The following is an 18812-nucleotide window of genomic DNA, read 5'->3' as shown; positions in this document are numbered from 1 at the left end:
ACCCAGCCAGATGGACAGGGTATAAATAAATCATTATTAATTATTATTATTATTATTATTATTATTATTATTATTATTATTACATAGATTCCTAGGTATTTAATACACTCCATATCTTGAAGGTACCACAGATAAAGAGTTGCATAAAGCAAATTCTACTTCACTCGCATGAGTCTGAATTACCAATCTTATATGAAGGTTCCTGGGACTAAGCTTCACTAAATTCAATGGGAATTACTTCTATCCTGTGCTCAAGATTGGCTGTAGACTTGCATGTGCACCCCAGGTGTCAGTCAGGTTATGTTTGGGGCACAGAGGGTAAGGCAGAATCAAGGGGGAATGCCATACATTATTGTGTTCCTCTCAAAAGGCTAGGGCATATTCCAAATCTTCCTGCTTAGTTTCAGTCTGAATATTTTCTTGATTAGTGGAAACGTTGTATGTCTCCATCCATGCATACTTAAATGTTAGTTATTTTTCCACAGTGTTTCTCTTGCTACACAGGATTATTTAACACAGATAAATTAATTGCATTTGCATCATACCAAATGTGCTTCAAAAACTGATTACATTAAATGAGGCCAACTACCACATTGCCTATCAGCTTTTACTTTTCTATGTCTGGATGGAGGTGATTAAAAAGCAATACAGTTTTTTAAAAAAACAAGGTATGTGACTTTCTTCTATGCCAATGAACATACTATTTAACCATTGTAATTAATGGGTACTTGGCAGCCTGAGACTGATTTCAGAAAAAAGAAAAATACCTCCATTGGTAGGGACGCCTTAACAAGAGACTGTTACACATAAAGTCTCATTTAGATTTCTTAATTTGGGAGTAATTATTGCAGTCACATTAACTGGAGCATTGCCATAAGGCACATAAACAGGTATTTGAAAGACTAAAATTTCATCATTTGAATATGGAGACATTATATCTGCATAAAAGTCAGCGCTTATGGAACCTCTTGTAAATTCTGTTTCACAAAAACCTGACAAAGTAACAAAATATTAAATTTTAACAATGAAATTTAAAAAAATATTTATTGAAGGAAGTTTCAAACATTCAGGCCACCTTCCACTTGTGGCCCACTCCCCCCCCTTTGCTAACAGCTTGTACACCCATTTCCTACACATTAACTTATCAGTGGACGATCACTTCCTTGTAGTCTGATCCCACAGCACGGGGGAGTGTGTGCAACTGTCACAAGTCACAACTGTGTATGGTGTCATCATAGGACTATGCTCTGCCAATGGTGACTCTACCACCTGACCAACCCGAATCAACACAGGGAGTACATGCTAGTGAGTCTGAAGGTGTTACTTTTGGCAATACATGCAGAAAATACCATTTGCAGAGAGACTTTGTCTGTGGACAGAGTCATATAGACACAGCCGTGCATGTTCAGGTTACTGATAAAATATGGTCTGCATTTAGTTGTTACTGGCTCACCACCAAGCAAGTAGATTTACTGTGGGGAAGATCTGCTCATGAATATACCTGACAGGAAGTGGAACAGCAGATACAGGAGGAAGTAGGTAGGGAGCCCACACCATGTCCTTAAAAGTAGTCTAATAAGGATGTTCTTACTAAATAGAATAATGAGCAGAAAGTAAAGGGGAGTCTAAACTTGTAATGCAATCACTGCTTATAGTTTGAAAAGGAACTAAAAGCTGTACCTTTTCCTTACATGGTGCCCCTGTTCCTTGGGCACTTTTCAAACAACCTGCAACTCAAAATTTTAGTTTTGCATACATAAAAGTTAACCCAAATAGCGGCACTGCTGTATGCTTTGGATTCCTAACTAGGGAATAAATCACAAGTCAAGAAAAGAATCTTAAAACTGAAGTTAAGATGTCATCACACAAATTGCGTTGTTAACACAATGTCATAAGATGGCTGAAATGCTTGGTTGATTGCCTTTTTTGGTATTTCAGAACGTATCATAATTTTAAATGTTCTTGCACAGATATATTTCTCAGAAAACTTATCAACAATAGATCTCTTAAAAAGCCAACAATCCTGCAATCTACAGAATGTTCCTTCTTTCATAACACATTAAATCTGCAGCACAACTCAACCTCCAAAAATCAACCCGGGGCAGGGTGAGGATGCTCACCTCATTTTCACACAATACAATTGCACGTCATCTATAAAGTTTGTGGTCCAAAAGTCTATTATGTGCAAACCTGCACCTTTTAACCATTTTAGGAAGAGACATCACCTTGCCAACAAAGGTGCATATAGTTAAAGGTATGGTTTTCCCAGTCGTGATGTATGGAAGTGAGAGCTGGACCATAAAGAAGGCTGATCGCCGAAGAATTGATGCTTTTGAATTATGGTGCTGGAGGAGACTCTTGAGAGTCCCATGGACTGCAAAAAGATCAAACCTATCCATTCTGAAGGAAATCAGCCCTGAGTGCTCACTGGAAGGACAGATCGTGAAGCTGAGGCTCCAATACTTTGGCCACCTCATGAGAAGAGAAGACTCCCTGGAAAAGACCTTGATGTCGGGAAAGATGGAGGGCCCAAGGAGAAGGGGACGACAGAGGATGAGATGGTTGGACAGTGTTCTTGAAGCTACCAGCGTGAGTTTGACCAAACTGCGGGAGGCAGTGGAAGACAGGAGTGCCTGGCGTGTTCTGGTCCAGGGGGTCACGAAGAGGCGGACACGACTAAATGACTAAACAACAACAACAACAAAGGAAGAGCCTGACGGATCAGGCCAATGGCTCCTGTTCTCATAATGGCCAACCCATGGAAGCCCAGCAAACAGGACCCTAACACAACCACATTCTATCGCCTATGATTTGGAGCCATTTGGAGGCTTTCTGCCTCTGATAGTGGATGCAGAACATGTGGCTAGTACCCACAGAGAGCCTTATCATCCATGAATTTGCATAATCCTCTTTTAAAGCCATCAGAGTTGGTGGTCATCACTTCCACTTGTAGTTGTAACTATGCAGTGTGTGTGGAGCAGCACTTCCTTTTCTCCCAACCCTGCCTCACCTGCCAGTGAAATTCATAATTCTAGAACCAGAATTATCCAACAAAGCTGCATGGTGAGAGATTGAGGACAGGCAAAAAGGAAGTACTTTGGAATTTGTTACAAATTTAGTGGTACTCAGCTGATCAGCTATATAGACAGCTTATATATATAAGTTTAAGTTTTTTTCCTATTTTTAAAGGGATCAGATAAATCGGCGTTTGGCTGACCACTGTGGACAGGGCTGGATATAGGTTTGATGAGGCCCTAAGCTACTGAAGGTAATGGGGCCCTTTATATGTCCAGCTGTCCTTTGTCAACAACAAATTGCCACTGTTTTTTGTGTTGCATATATGCTATATGGAAATGAGCAAACCAGTGATATTTTAGGGAGCAGGCTAGCAGGCGGGGCCCATTACTTGTTAGAATTCCTGCTCCATGACTGCAGTCATGGGATTTTTGGCTATCACATGATGCTTTGACTCCACAGAGTGGGATGTGAAGGAGACAGGATGTTTGTGTTACTGTGTTCCGTGAAGTGGGACTATTGTCTTTTGTCCTTTTTCTCTTTGCTGTCTAATGCTAGAGAGAGAGGGGGGGCCATGTTGCAGTGCTCCGTGTGTGTTTATATGTAAATAAAGTAGATTAGCCAAAATGCTGAGTTGCTGAGGTCTGTCATGCATGATGTGCAAACTCTGCGGATCCCTAAATGTGCCGGTGTCGGTTGGCATCGGTCACTGTGATATTTGGGCTGAAGAAAGCTTTTGAAGCTCTCGACAATCGACCAGGAGGGAGAGAGCATGCCATTTGGGCATGTGTCTCTGCCAGGATCCTACTCAAGTGTAGGCTGAACTCCTGACATTACTTACATCATAGGAGCCTACACAAAACACTGCTGCTGTATGTGGGGCCCTAAGCTATAGCTTGTTTTGCTTATACGTTAATCCGGCACTGACTGTGGATAACAGGATGTTGGGTAAGATGGACCTTCTTCTGATCAAGCAGGGCCTGGATTTTTGTTTTTAAAGTCATAAATGGTTTAGCAATAGTGTGCTCTTTGAAGTAAAGCACCTAATCTTCAGAAGACATAACCTTTACAAAAATTCTGGCCACGTGCAATTTTATTTTCTATCATGGAAAGAGGAAACTAGCTACGGTAACCTTTGCACATCATTTTTTGCTGTGATGTTTGGTATCTGCCTTTGCCAAGATATAAATCACTTTTGTTCCTGGTGTCAAGAAACTGAGTACACTAAATTCATCATAAGAACCTTAAGAAGAGGAAATAGGGGGAACTCCCCATTACGGAAAGAAAAGGGCAGATGCTGTGCTTGATGAAATAAAGCCTGATTCCTCCGTACCTGGTCCTCATTTCCAGTTTTCATCACTTACCTGTGAAAAATGGCAACAGTAAAATTTAAACCGTTGCCGAAATACAGACAACAGTTCTCCCTTGCACAAGCATTCCTAATGCTCTTTGTTGATCTAGCACAACAGAGGAAAACAAAATACCCTTTCTTCTTTTTTGAACTATATTTCAGCATTGCTTCAGGTTCAGTATATAATATAGGTAAAGGTACCCTTGGCCATTAGGTCCAGTCGTGGCCGACTCTGGGGTTGTGGTGCTCATCTCGCTTTATTGGCCAAGGGAGCTTCCGGGTCATGTGGCCAGCATGACTAAGCCGCTTCTGGCGAACCAGAGCAGCGCACGGAAACACCGTTTACTTTCCCGCCGGAGCGGTACCTATTTATCTACTTGCACTTTGACGTGCTTTAAAACTGCTAGGTTGGCAGGAGCAGGGACCAAGCAACAGGAGCTCACCCCGTCGCAGGGATTCAAATTGCTGACCTTCTGATCGGCAATTCCTAGGCTCTGTGGTTTAACCCACAGCACCACCCATGTCCCTAGTATATAATATATTGTGGTATTAATCTCATCCTTTTCACATATCGCACTATCGCAGTCTGACGCTTAAGAGTTGCTTCTGTGTGTTGTGAACCCATGGTGCAGTGGCCTTTGTGTAGATTACGTAAGTGAGGCCAACCACCCAAATTATGCATTTTCCATCCAACTGAATTGCAGCTGTTTGGGGAGAAGCCATGTAGGTGGGGGAAAGGGGTCTGTCTATAGGATCATGCTATTCACAGGTGGGATCACATCATGTGCAAGGAACTCCCATGCTGTTGACAGTATCTGTGAAGCCTTCATCAAGGCTTGTTTGGGGCGAAGCCATTAGGGAATAAGTAACACACATGAATTTCCACAGATGCCGTTTATCATCCAGAAGTTCAATACACTTTGTGCAGTCATCACACTCTTTATGGCAATCATACGTATATTCCTTGTCTGCACCAAAATAACAAGCAGTAAATGTGACATAAAGTGGGGAAAAACAGACTAATAGCACTAAGCACTGGACATAACTCTTAGTATATATTCACTTTGGGTTTAGAGACGTTAATCTACCTTTCATTTCCTTCACTGCAGAAAACATTGGAGAAATGCCAGCACAGTCGTGACAGATGTGTAAACTCTGAAGCACAGTTACTTCTACCCACCTTTGCGCAGTCCAAAATCAATACACCTTTATCTTTCACACCAGCCAAAATCCAATGAAATAAAAAAGTTGTATATTTGCTGGAAGATGGCTACATATGAGCTGAACAAGAAACAGAAAGTGATGTCCTCATAGTTTGGATGAAGGAATGTGTTAACATTTCCATGGACTTAGATGAACCTAGATTTGATTTTCCCTTTGTCATCCTAGCAGATAAAGCTAACCTCAGAAAAGTATTTTTCATGGTTTATACTCAAATGAGCAAATTATGCTATTAGCACAACCACACTAAGCAGATCTGTTTTAAATGCTCACAGGGCAGGCTTGTGAATAGCAACTTGTCTGGTCCCCCTGGTAAGTAAGAATCCCAGCTAGGTGATCATTCAGGCAAGCCGCTATAAATTATCCATTATCATTTGAAACCATTTTCATTTATAAACCTTCACCATCAATGACCATTAAATCCTTTTTTCCACCTATCAGAATGCATAGCAACGTTTTCTTGCTGTGAAGGCACAAATCCCTTTAGAAAATATATTGTGAACCTTTCAAAAGGATACTGTTTAGCTTCAAATGGCCTTACAGAACAAACAAAATGTTTGAGAGAAGTATCAACCAAGCCTTCTACCTCTTTTATGTCATTTGGGGTTGAGTTTTGTTACTTTACCTTTAATAGGTAGTGTCAATTAGTTTCCTTGACAATGATGACTACTCCTTGCTATTAACCTCTTAATAGCATACTAGCCAATATCCAGTGTGAGCTTCCTCAGAGCAAATTGACTGTTGCTTAATGGCAAGTTTATTTATTTCCTACTTTGCTAAGCAAAAGTATTTTGGGGTTGGCAGTCTTGGCTAACTTATTTGCATGGCTGCAATTTCAGTCCCATATACCTCAACAGTACAGTGGTGCCCCGCAAGACGAATGTCTCGCAAGACGAAAAACTCGCTAGATGAAAGAGTTTTCCGTTTTTGAGGTGCTTGGCAAGACGAATTTCCCTATGGGCTTGCTTCACAAGACGAAAACGTCTTGCGAGTTCTTTTCCTTCCCCCCCCCCCTTTTTCTAAGCCGCTAAGCCGCTAATAGCCGCTAAGCCGCTAATGGCCATGCTTCGCAAGATGAAAAAACAGCAAGACGAAGAGACTCGCGGAACGAATTAATTTTGTCTAACAAAGGCACCACTGTATTTCAAAACTGGCATGAGGAGAATACATTTTGGCCCACTGTGGACTGAAATTACCACTCTTTTGCTTTAAGGTGTCCTACATAGCATAGCTACCATTCTTTACTAACTACTTGTGTAACCCTGTCCCCTCAACCTCTTTTTCATTTCCAGTGGATTTTCAGCAGGTTCCTGCTTTGATAAGCTTACCGATAAAACGTAGTGTAGTCCACAGTTGAGTGGCATGTCTGAAAATCCCACGCTTTGAGTTTCTGGCATTCCCGATGGGCGCGGAGTTTTACTCTCACTGTTCCTTGGCACAGTTCTGGAAACTGTTTCTTTGGAGGGCGAGTACAGAATTCATTTGACTCCACACGCCACGATTCGGCAAAGTCATCCACATCAAACTTGAAATTCCCGTCGCCTCCGATCAGGTCATCTCTCTTGTGTCCATTGTAGTTGCCACATAGGCCACAGAGCCTGCCCTTAAGATGTGGTGGAGCCATGACTTCCACAAAGCTGTCTCCATCCCAAGAGATTTCCAGGCCTAAAAAAGAAAGCAAGAAGGAAAGAAGCTAACCTGTATCAGTGTATAGACAGTATGTGAACATGTGAACATTATATATTGAACTGGAACACTGGTCTATCAAGCCTAGCACTGGCTACTCTGGAGAGCAGAAGTTTGGAGGATTTCTAGTCTGAGATCTTTTAAACTGGAAACGCCAGGGCCTGAAACTGGGACCTAATGCCTTCAAAGCATATGTTCTGCCATGGAGTCATGGCTCCTCCTACACACACCATAAGGCAGGTTAAAAAGTGAGAACCAGCTGCCCCCCCCCCCGCCAAAAGAAGGCATACAAAACACTCCCTGCTCATGTGCATTTAATGTGTGTATTCAGCCATGCAGGCTTGTCAATGTTAATATTAATTAATTAATTAATTAATTAATTAATTAATTAATTAAAAGGGGGGGTGGGAAGAGGTTGTGTGTCCAGGGGTGAAGACTCTGGCAAGCCCACCAGCCATTGCACCCAATGTGTTTTGACCATACGTGATTTTGGCTTTACGCACAATCCCTGGAACGTAAGCCTCACATAAGTTGCGGGCTTTCCTTAGTCAAACCTCACTGTTTCTGATGTATAGCTATTGTGTGTTGCTCAGTTTAGAGGCAATTCTCCTGCTTGCCTCTTCAAAGCGTCACCTGCTCATACATCTCAGCCTTGGCTACATCCTTAACACTTGCAGGCATGACAGCTAATTCTGGGTCTGCATACACAAAAGAATGATGTGGAAGAATAGGCGGTGTTTGAATTTAATTTTTGATGTCTCTTTTTATTCTGAATGGATGAGTTCTCCATTCACAGAATCACTGAATTGTACAGCTGGGAGGCACCCCGAGGGGAATCAAGTCCAACCCTCTGCAATGCAGGAATCTCTTGGATAGGAATTAGGATATAAAATAACTAGTCAAATTCTAAGGCAAAAAGTGCAACATCTGTCCCATTTGGAGATATACAGAATAGGATGTTTTTTTACTGTCTTTAGGAGGTTTCCACAAATTCTGCTTAACCAGCTTGTGCCTTATTTTCTCAGCTTGGCTCCTTTTGGAAATTTCACCAGGGCCCCCAAGCACCTTAATCCAGCATTGCTCCTGGATTAATGTGTGGATTGAAATGCAGGTACTATTTGGATTTCACACTGGTCAAATTATGTGATGAAATTCTCAGCTCGAATTTGTAGCAAAAGTTATATTAAAATGTCTATTTTAAGAAGGGAGTGTGATTAAACATTGAGAGAAAATATTATTTCATATTTTTTTTAAAAAAACAAATAAACGCAAAATCAGAACAGAAAATAGTAAAGGTAAAGGGACCCCTGACCATTAGGTCCAGTCATGGCCAGCTCTGGGGTTGCGACACTCATCTCGCTTTATTGGCCGAGGGAGCCGGCGTACAGCTTCTGAGTCATGTGGGCAGCATGACTAAGCCGCTTCTGGAGAACCAGAGCAGTGCATGGAAACACCGTTTACCTTGCCACCGAAACGGTACCTATTTATCTACTTGCACTTTGACGTGCTTTCAAACTGCTAGGTTGGCAGGAGCAGGGACTGAGCAACAGGAGCTTACCCTGTTGCGGGGATTCGAACCGCCGACCTTCTGATCAGCAAGTCCTAGGCTTTGTGCCACAGCGCCACCCGCATCCCGGACAGAACATACATATGCATAAATCTGTGCAAAACTGGCTCAGAAGGGAAATAAGCTAGTTTTTCAAAAAAGATCTGGGAAACACCTGTGCCCGACACCCTGAAATATTTCACAGTGCTTTTCTTAACATATGAACTCAAAATGGTTTGAACGTGCCAACATGTTTTATACTGAGGCAGACTTTGGATCTATCTATCCCAGTACTGCAACATCCCAGTCTAAGCATGTGTGCTCTTGTGCCGCCACTAATATCAGGAGCAAAGTATTAGACGTGGAATTCACTGTGAAGAATATGAGCCCTTTTAGTTAAAGGGGAAATTATCTGGATAGTAATATGCTTCAATTACACACTACTGAGTGAACCATTACCCGCCATGTTTGCCCAGTCTCTGCCAAAACCAAGACAATGATGTTTGCTGTAGTTGACTGAGCTCAGAGAAGAGACAACCGGAATAACAAGAGAATCACATTTTAGTCAATTTAAAGCATCCAGAATGGTTCTCAGGAATTCAGTGGAATTTCATAACTCAGCTGGCAGTGAAGAGAGACGCTCAAGATGCTTTTAATTAGAGCTTATGAATAATGCTCCTCTTGTGAGCATTCCACAGACAGCCACAAACATTCTTCCCCCCCCCCCCATCTTGCGACTCTGATGAACAAGCCCAGAGCTGAGGCTTTATTTTGTAGGGGACAAAGAAGCAGGTGTATGAGTTCTTGGCCCAGCAGGATATGCTGTGATAGCCTTTAAATGCTTTCTAGATGTTGACTATGCTTCACATCAATCCTGTGGTTAAAGAAGGCAATATAAATGATCAACCATGGAAGGCCAAGGTATGGGAAGCAGAATATCTGCCATTTTGTTGTTGTTTAGTCGTTTAGTCGTGTCCGACTCTTCGTGACTCCACGGACCAGAGCACACCAGGCACTCCTGTCTTCTACTGCCTCCCGCAGTTTGGTCAAACTCATGCTGGTAGCTTCGAGAACACTATCCAACCATCTCATCCTCTGTCGTCCCCTTCTCCTTGTGCCCTCCATCTTTCCCAACATCAGGGTCTTTTCCAGGGAGTCTTCTCTTCTCATGAGGTGGCCAAAGTACTGGAGCCTCAGCTTCAGGATCTGTCCTTCCAGTGAGCACTCAGGGCTGATTTCCTTCAGAATGGATAGGTTTGATCTTCTTGCAGTCCATGGGACTCTCAAGAGTCTCCTCCAGGACCATAATTCAAAAGCATCAATTCTTCGGCAATCAGCCTTCTTTATGGTCCAGCTCTCACTTCCATACATCACTACTGGGGAAACCATAGCTTTAACTATACGGACCTTTGTTGGCAAGGTGATGTCTCTGCTATACATCTTTTTTTATCTGCCATACATCTTTTTAAAAAGCACTTAGAGAAGTGCTTGTGGCATAATTTATGGGGGAGAGGAATGAGGTGATGTTTAACCATTTCCCCACCTGCCACTTACCCCCAGCCATATCATATTCTACGAGGACTCCTAGATATGTTTGCTGCTGCTGTGAGAAGGGTTGTAGGTCAGTGGTCAAGCATTGCTTTGCATGCAGAAGCTCCCAGGTTTAATCCCTGGAATCTCCAGGTAAGGATGGGAGAGACAACCTGACTGGAACCCTGAAAAGTCACTGCCAGTCAGTATAGACATTACAGAGCAAGATGCACCAATGGTCAGACACAGTATAAGGCAGCTTCCTATGTTCCTAAGGGGACGCGGGTGGCGCTTTGGGTTAAACCACAGAGCCTAGGACTTGCCGATCAGAAGGTTGGTGGTTCAAATCCCCGCGGCGGGGTGAGCTCCCGTTGCTCAGTCCCTGCTCCTACCAACCTAGCAGTTCGAAAGCACATCAAAGTGCAAGTAGATAAATAGGTACCGCTCTGGCGGGAAGGTAAACGGCGTTTACGTGCACTGCTCTGGTTCGCCAGAAGTGGCTTAGTCATGCTAGCCACATGACCCAGAAGCTGTACGCCGGCTCCCTCGGCCAATAAAGCGAGATGAGCCCCACAACCCCAGAGTCAGCCACGACTGGACCTAATGGTCAGGGGTCCCTTTACCTTTCTATATTCTTAAGACTGGCTGGGGAGGGGGAGGAAGGAGAGGAAGGGATGAACAGTGGGTGGTTATCTATCTATCTATCTATCTATCTATCTATCTAGGGACGCGGGTGACGCTGTGGGTAAAACCTCAGTGCCTAGGACTTGCTGATCGTATGGTCGGCAGTTCGAATCCCCGTGGCGGGGTGAGCTCCCGTCGTTCGGTCCCAGCTCCTGCCCACCTAGCAGTTCGAAAGCACTCTTAAGTGCAAGTAGATAAATAGGTACTGCTTTCTAGCAGGAAGGTAAACGGCGTTTCCGTGTGCTGCGCTGGTGCAGGCTCGCCAGAGCAGCTTCGTCACGCTGGCCACGTGACCCGGAAGTGTCTTCGGACGGCGCCGGCTCACGGCCTCTAGAGCGAGATGAGCACGCAACCCTAGAGTCTGGCAAGACTGGCCCGTACAGGCAGGGGTACCTTTACCTTTATCTATCTATCTATCTATCTATCTATCTATCTATCTATCTATCTATCATCATCTCTATCATCTATCTATTTATTTTTTAAATACACCCCACTTTTTGTCAAGGAATTCAAAGCTGCTTTTGAATAAATCAATCCAGCCTCTTAGATCATGCGGAAAGTTGCCGCCTTCGTCTGGCAAGTAGGCACCACTTATTGAAAAGAAGCAGGCCGGGGTATTTATAATCATAGAGTTAGAAGGAGCCTTGTAGATCAGCCGCCTTCCTTATGAGTAGATCTGCCCCCAAGCAGGCACTTCAGGCTGCTTTTTGACAAAGGAGGCTGGGATTGTTGTTCATGAACAGATGTTCTTTCTAACCATCTGGTGGGTGGAAATTTGGCCCATCAAATTCAAATTCATTTCAATGTGACACCCATAGATTAAACTTTGAAAAATAAAAATAAAACTTATTTAATAAAACATAGTCAAGCATCTTGAAATTTTAGGATTCAGCAACCTCAGATTTCTGTACCGTCCCATTTACCTGTTTTCTTTAAAGTAGCTACCAGATGTTCTCCATTTCCCAATTAAATCATGCTTCGTTTGAATGATGCAAGATGCACATGCACACAAAAGACTGAATCCAGTTGCAAAAGCAATTCATTTGGGCAGAAAGCAAACCCAGACAGATGTTACGCAAGAACACCGCACTTCAGGGAGGCAGCAAACAGCTTTCCTTGCACACTTGGGGTTCAATATCACACCAATTTTTGGTTCAGCAAGCAACTTTCATGCAGGCCATGTTGGCTGGTGGGTTTGCTAAAGCCTTCTGGATTTGTTTTGTTTTACTGAGTTTGTTTGGGTTGGACATGTTTTACTGAACTCATTCCCTACTCTACAAGCCCCTCTGGCACAGTGCTTGCTTATTCCTGATGTCTGCTTTTGCCGTAACTACAACTGAGATCAGTTGTTTTCAAACTGTGTCCTGGGGCTGCTTCAGAAGCTTTTTGGGGCTGTGATGATACAGTGGTGCCTCGCAAGACGAAAAGAATCCATTACGTGAGTCTCTTCGTCTTGCGGTTTTTTCGTCTTGCGAAGCAAGCCCATTAGCGGCTTAGCGGATTAGCGCTATTAGCGGCTTAGTGGGCTTAGCGGATCAGCTGATAAGCGGCTTAGCGGATCAGCTGTTAAGCGGCTTAGCGGATCAGCTGTTAAGCGGCTTATCGGATCAGCTGTTAAGCGGCTTATCGGATCAGCTGTTAAGCGGCTTATCGGATCAGCTGTTAAGCGGCTTAGCGGATCAGTTGTTAAGCGGCTTAGCGGATCAGCTGATAAGCGGCTTAGCGGCTTGGGGAAAAGGGGGGGAGGGAAAAACCCCCGCAGGAACTCGCAAGACATTTTTGTCTTGCGAAGCAAGCCCATAGGAAATTCGTTTTGTGAAGCACCTCCAAAACGGAAAACCCTTTCGTCTAGCGGGTTTTCCGTCTTGCGAGGCATTTGTCTTGCGGGGCACCACTGTAATCCTAAGGTTCCCTTGGCAAAATTACTATCATTTTATAAGAACCAAACTCCACAATGGCAAAGCAGTCAATTCTGTGTTTATTGCCCATGTTCATTAACTAGGCAACCAATACCCTGGAACCCCCAGTTTAAACACCTGTAAGCCTGACATAAGCCTTGACGCCAGGTGGAGGAGCGTCAAGTAGAAATTTTCTGATAATTCAAATTTATTTGATGGGGATGGGAAAGGGAAACCTTGTGTTGGCAAAAGCTTCCCTGGTTCATTTTACACAAACTTTGCCTGTGCATTGGTTCATCAGAGGTGGATAGACACTTTTGTCAGATCCTGATAAATTTTATTCTTTTTAAAAAGGCGAACCCAGGAAATTATCTGAGAATTTTTCCTGAGGCATGCATGAAGAGCACAGCTTCATTCTTAAGCTGATTCTGATGTTTTATATAAGGATGTATTTCCCCCCCCCCCCCAAGTCTGCATTTTAAACCCAATCAACCTAATTTGCTGGTCCGGATTATATGTGATTTGGAATACAGTAATCTATTGGATTTTGCATTTCTCTGAATTCTATGATACTATCAGTTTTTGAAAACACACACACACAAATGATTATTTTACAGAAAAAAATGTGCAAAAATGCTTATTTTAGGGGGAATGCACTGAAAACCGCAAATTTATATTTTGGGGGAAGAATGCATGGAAAATGCACACTTTAGGGATCAATGTGTCCAATTTAAATATGATTTTTTTGTGCGTGGGTGAATTCCCCTCTCTACAAAAAAATATCCAGAACAGGGACAGAGTAGACCTAAAACTGATCACATTCAAAACTGGCATGGAAGGGAAATGGGGAGGTCCTCTTAATTTTGGTTTAAATTGTTTATTCTTATTTTACTGGAGCTGCCCTGGGTGTTGCTTCTATACTGATAGAATGGGATACAACTCTAATGTAAGGTAATGTAAATACCGCCAGAGCTTATAGAGCCAAAACAAAACAAAAGCATCCATATGCCACATGTCACCCTTGTGTTACTACTTTGCCCTGAGAAGCAGGGCACTCATGTAGCCCCACCTGCTTTGGTAGTCACTTTCAAGAGGTAGCCTTCCAAGTCAATGTGAAAGTGTGGCGTGTCGTAAGGTAGGGAGATCCGTGTCCCGTTCCACTTCACTGTCAGGTGCTGGTGGAGGCTGATGGTACTGCTGCCCAGCACAAGGTCTACAGATTTTGTCCAGGAGAAAGAGCGAGTCCGCCTGGCATCGTTCTTCACCAGCACCTGGAAGGGCGGGGTAGAGGAGGAGCAGTCTTTCGTCAAAACGTACTGACATGTTCCCTGAAAGTTAAATGTCCGTCCGTCAAAAGTGTTGTAGTGGGGGTCTCCAAATACAGTGCAAACTCCAGGCTCTGCAGGTGAGTGAAAAACAAAAGCACCATCAAGACCAAATGTTATGTTGGGAAAAGCAGGTATTAAATGAATGCAAACGGCCTTCCAACATTTTGGGCCACTTCATAAACAATGTGACCGAGGCATATATCTAAAGAAACGTGTGTGTTTGTGTGTGAATGAGACAAACACTTGGAAGAAGACATGAAAACCATGCATTTTCTTTCAAGGGTACACTCAATGAGAAACCGAGCACTGCTGTCATGAAATGGCCCTTAAGTCCTGGAATGAGATAGATTATCAGAGCCCACAGTCTGTAGGATCCCCAGGATACTGTTGCAGCTGTAGAAAATGGTAAGTGGAGGTAGAATCCATGAATTGTATATTGCAGCTCTGGCAATATGTAGGACTGTTTGGAGGGGAGGTTCTACCTCTTTCATAATTTTAGAATTTGAGTGTCATCCAATGAATGGTAGAAGATTGAGGACTGACAACTAACACTATATACAGCATTCCACGTGTACTTGGTTTCATCACAAAGGTAAAGGAGAAGTTCTGCATTGCCACATAATAAAGGAAAAGGCAACTGGCGCTGTGCAATCTGGATTAAACATTGCTATTCTTTGGAAGAGAAGAAATTCAAGGCAATGGAATCTATTAATGCCACAGCCCAACACAGAATTAAGTGCATTTGAAGATCCCACTGAAATAGATGGACTTTTAAGCATGCTTAATTCTGTACTGGATTGTAGCCTAGACTCTCAAATAATTACTGCCAGAACTGCTTTAAAAAAACAAAAACAATTTATGATGTCCCAAATGAACTGATTGTATGAATTGGAGCGGTGAAGAAATAATTCATAGGAAAGTCCTGGCTTTCGTTTGCCTGATACATTTAACACCAATGAATCACCATAATCAAATTACAAGTGACAGTCTCAAAATCAGAAAAATGGAAGCAATTGAATCGAACTGCTAAAAATTCAATAAGAAAAATCAACAGAAGCAGCACTGAAACCTCAACTCTTCTCAGTTTTTATTACTATACACTCATACCTCAGAAGTTGAACAGAATCCATTCCGGAAATCCGTTCAACTTCCAAAATGTTTGGAAACCAAGGCGCGGATTCCAACTGGTTTCCAATTGCGCAGGTGCAGTGGCGTAGCGTGGGGGGTGCAGGGGGGGCCGGCCGCACCGGCCGCAACATCTGGGGGGGGTGCGCTCGCACTCGCAGCTCTCAGCCCCTACCAGGTTAGGGGGCGCAAATTACTTGCCTTGCCCCGAGTGCTGACAACCCACGCTACGCCACTGCGCAGGTGCACTGGAAACAATAGCGGAAGCTGCACAGGACGCTCGGCTTCCAAAATAAAACATGTTCAAAAACCGGAACACCCGCTTCCGGTTTTCGATTGTTTGGGAGCCAGAATGTTCGACTCCCAAGTCGTTCTGGAGCCGAGGTACGACTGTATAGTCCTTTAGTATGGTTTCTGAGGGCACCTGCCCTCCTCCTCCTGACATTTTCTCTGGTCCTCCAGCTGGCCACACATTGAGTCCATCCGTCCTAGACATGAAGTGGGCTGAATTACCTCACACCTCACTGTGTGGCGTCCTGTCCTGTGGACCTTTACAGCAAAAGGAAACTTCAGAGTGTAACCAAACTTTCATCAGGGGACGGATGGACAAAGAAATTGGGAAGAAGCAGCGCTTAATTTCAAGTGGAAACAATGATTAGGTCCCAATCTTTCTGGGTACAGCCTCTGGGGTCAGGAAGTCTTTCCCTTCATCCCTGGTGTGAAGTGTCTGTCTCCAGTTACTCAATGCTGAGGGAGCTTAAGCACTTTTAAGTCTCACTGATTTGAAAGAGAGAGTGAATCACATGCTTAATTCTCTCCCCTTCAGATGAATGTGACTTTAAAATGCATGTGTTCGGTTTTGCTGTCAAAATATCCTCTGTGCTCCATTGACTTCACTAAACGAATACCCTTTTCCAGATTCACAAGGCATGGGGCCAAGCTGTATACCAACATATGCACCGACATGAAGTAAATGGCCATTTACTTCACATCCCCAGCACTCACTATCCCAAATCATACAGTTTACTTGTCCCTGGACTTGACAGTCTCAGTTTAGGAGCTCATGATGCGGTGAGTTGATACTCTAAATTACTTAGCTATTGGAAAGAGTTCTGAAGGATTCTTGGACTGTTTTCATGGTATCTAATAACCCACATGCCACAACAGAAAAGAAAGAAATGACCATATTAGGAGGATGGCTTTCTTGCATGCGGGGAGAACTGGAATTCAAGACTCTCGCACAATCTGTGCAAAAGGCAGCGGAGGAAAGACGGGCCAGAACACCAGAAGAGTCTTTGGAATTAACTTAATTCCAAAGTGTCCAGATGTAACAGACACTTGAGGCAGGGCTTGCAGCTAATTTACAGCAGCCAAGGAAAATATTATATAAACCATAACTAAGAGGGATTTGGATGCTTTCTGAGTAAAACTATGACATTAAAAAACAGAATGGAGAGTAATTTGTTCACACATACATAACTCAACGGGACTTGGCTTTTCAAAAACCAAAAATGAAACACAGGAGACAGTTGGCCAAAATGTGAATTAGGCTTCAGCATCAAAGCAAGCTGCAGATCCTTAAATCAAATGGGGGCAAACATTAATTTGAAAGCTAGGAATATCACAGGCAGAATGAAGCTGAATTGCATTCCTCATGGTGTACAAAAACAACCCAGCAATGTGTCTCAACACATTTATACAGGGTGGCTCAAAAGTAGGTATACAGTTGAATCAGTGAAATTAATCACAACAGATTCTATGAGTACACTTAACTGACACAAAACATAGTTGGAAAGAATAGTGGAGTCAGATAAAAGGATTACTTTTCTTTACTGATATTGTGAATGAGGACTGTGAACCTGAGTCAAGAACTTTTGGGATAGCTTCACACTTGGTGTACATGCAATGCCAGGAATAACTTATACAGTTGTACAAGTATCTTTAAACACCCATGTCTGCATGTCCAGAGTGGCCAAGGCCCCCAGGAACATGTACCCGGAATTTAAAGATGCATATATGTTTTGCTCATCTGCAATTTACATGTTTATTGGGTGGAGATTCGTTTAGGCCCAGTTTTGGCACAGATACGGCTCTGGTTGCCCTGTGTGATGACTTCAGTTGCGAGAAAGGCAAGGGAAACATGTCCTTCTTAATTCTCCTTGTGAGGCACAAGGTTATCAGAGGTATCTGCTACTAGACCACTAAAACTTAGATGGAAAAGAAAACTGAATAACAACAACAACAACAACAACAACAACAGTCAACATAGTATTTTTTTGGTTTCTGGTGGGATCCACTGGCTTTAGTTGTTAGTTGTGTGCCATAGGTCAAGGGACCCATTTTCTTTAGGATCTGTTTTGCTTAGGATCCAACTTCCTATTCACCCACCTTGCCTGAGGGCATTATATCTCCTTGTTGTTATTCCAAGTGCTACTGCCCCGAACCACAAGGCTTCTACAGAGAGAGGCAACCCACCATTCTGGAAAGGCCATTTTATTTTGGTACCTTGTCAGGCCTTGCTGACTTCCAAGAATAAGGAGAAGGAGAGTCTTCATCATTCCGTTAGATAAAAACTCAGTGGGAATGTCGGCTATTGTGTTTTGAACCCTCCCACTGTCACTGGAAAAGCTTGTAGTGATTTCAGTGGGGAACAGCACAGAAACACAAGGTGGTCCATTTTATTTCCCAACGCCTCAGATGAGTCACTTTCCCACAGCTACAAGTACAATTTGTTCCTAATGAAGCGACTGCACCACTTGGCATATCTCTGCTGTTATTTTACAATGATGTGCCCACAGCTTGGTGGCAAAGGCACATTGCCTCTGGTTTCTCACATGCTCAGGGCTCTTGTTTATATAATACACCAGGGAGCATCATGCAACAATTTAAGTTAATTGTTCATAATTCAACCAAAATTACATACCACCGAGATTTAAAACATAGTTCTTTCAAAATTCAGTTAAAATATTTCAGAAAGAGCAACTCCTATACTCAGTGTTTAATCCCACTGACTTTCCATCTATAAATATTTTCATTATAGCCCAGGAAAACTACAAGCTGCATTAAATTAAGTGGAAAATCATTCAGTGAAGTTTCTCTCATTATCATTCTGGTATTTTGCAACGATAAATTGCACTGTGCACTGTTTAAATCTATGTCCAATTAATGGACTAGCTGTGATTGAAAGGATAGTCCGGGTGAATATTTTTAGAAATATTCACCTGCAGTAATTCAAGCCACTGTCAATCATAACCTATTTCCAGGGTGGTGTCCAAGGAATTCTTCCCTTTTCAATGTTTATGGGCTGTTCCCTCTTCCTTTTCTCTTTTGTATATTCTTCTGTACTCCAACATATTTCCCATACACCATATTTTGTTTTTACCAGCCTTTAAATTGTACCTCCGTGCTGCCTTATAAATCACGTTGGA

The 18812-nt window shown here is 43.0% G+C and overlaps 1 protein-coding gene across 1 annotated transcript in view; it reads right to left on the bottom strand.

Annotated features, from left to right (window-relative positions):
• BMPER (BMP binding endothelial regulator) overlaps window positions 1–18812 on the bottom strand; it is a 169748-nt gene that overhangs the window by 44733 nt on the left and 106203 nt on the right. The window contains exons 12-13 of the mRNA XM_083706332.1: window positions 14001–14330; window positions 6916–7252 (exon numbers count right to left, since the gene is read on the bottom strand). Of these exons, the coding sequence (XP_083562458.1) occupies window positions 6916–7252; window positions 14001–14330 (667 nt within the window). The remainder of the gene's footprint in view (window positions 1–6915; window positions 7253–14000; window positions 14331–18812) is intronic.

Source organism: Podarcis gaigeae (genome assembly GCF_964106915.1).
Source record: "Podarcis gaigeae genome assembly, chromosome: 12".
NCBI classification, from domain to species: domain Eukaryota; kingdom Metazoa; phylum Chordata; class Lepidosauria; order Squamata; family Lacertidae; genus Podarcis; species Podarcis gaigeae.
The sequence above is the reverse complement of the archived record's forward strand: the minus strand, read 5'-3'. Positions and strand labels throughout refer to the sequence as shown.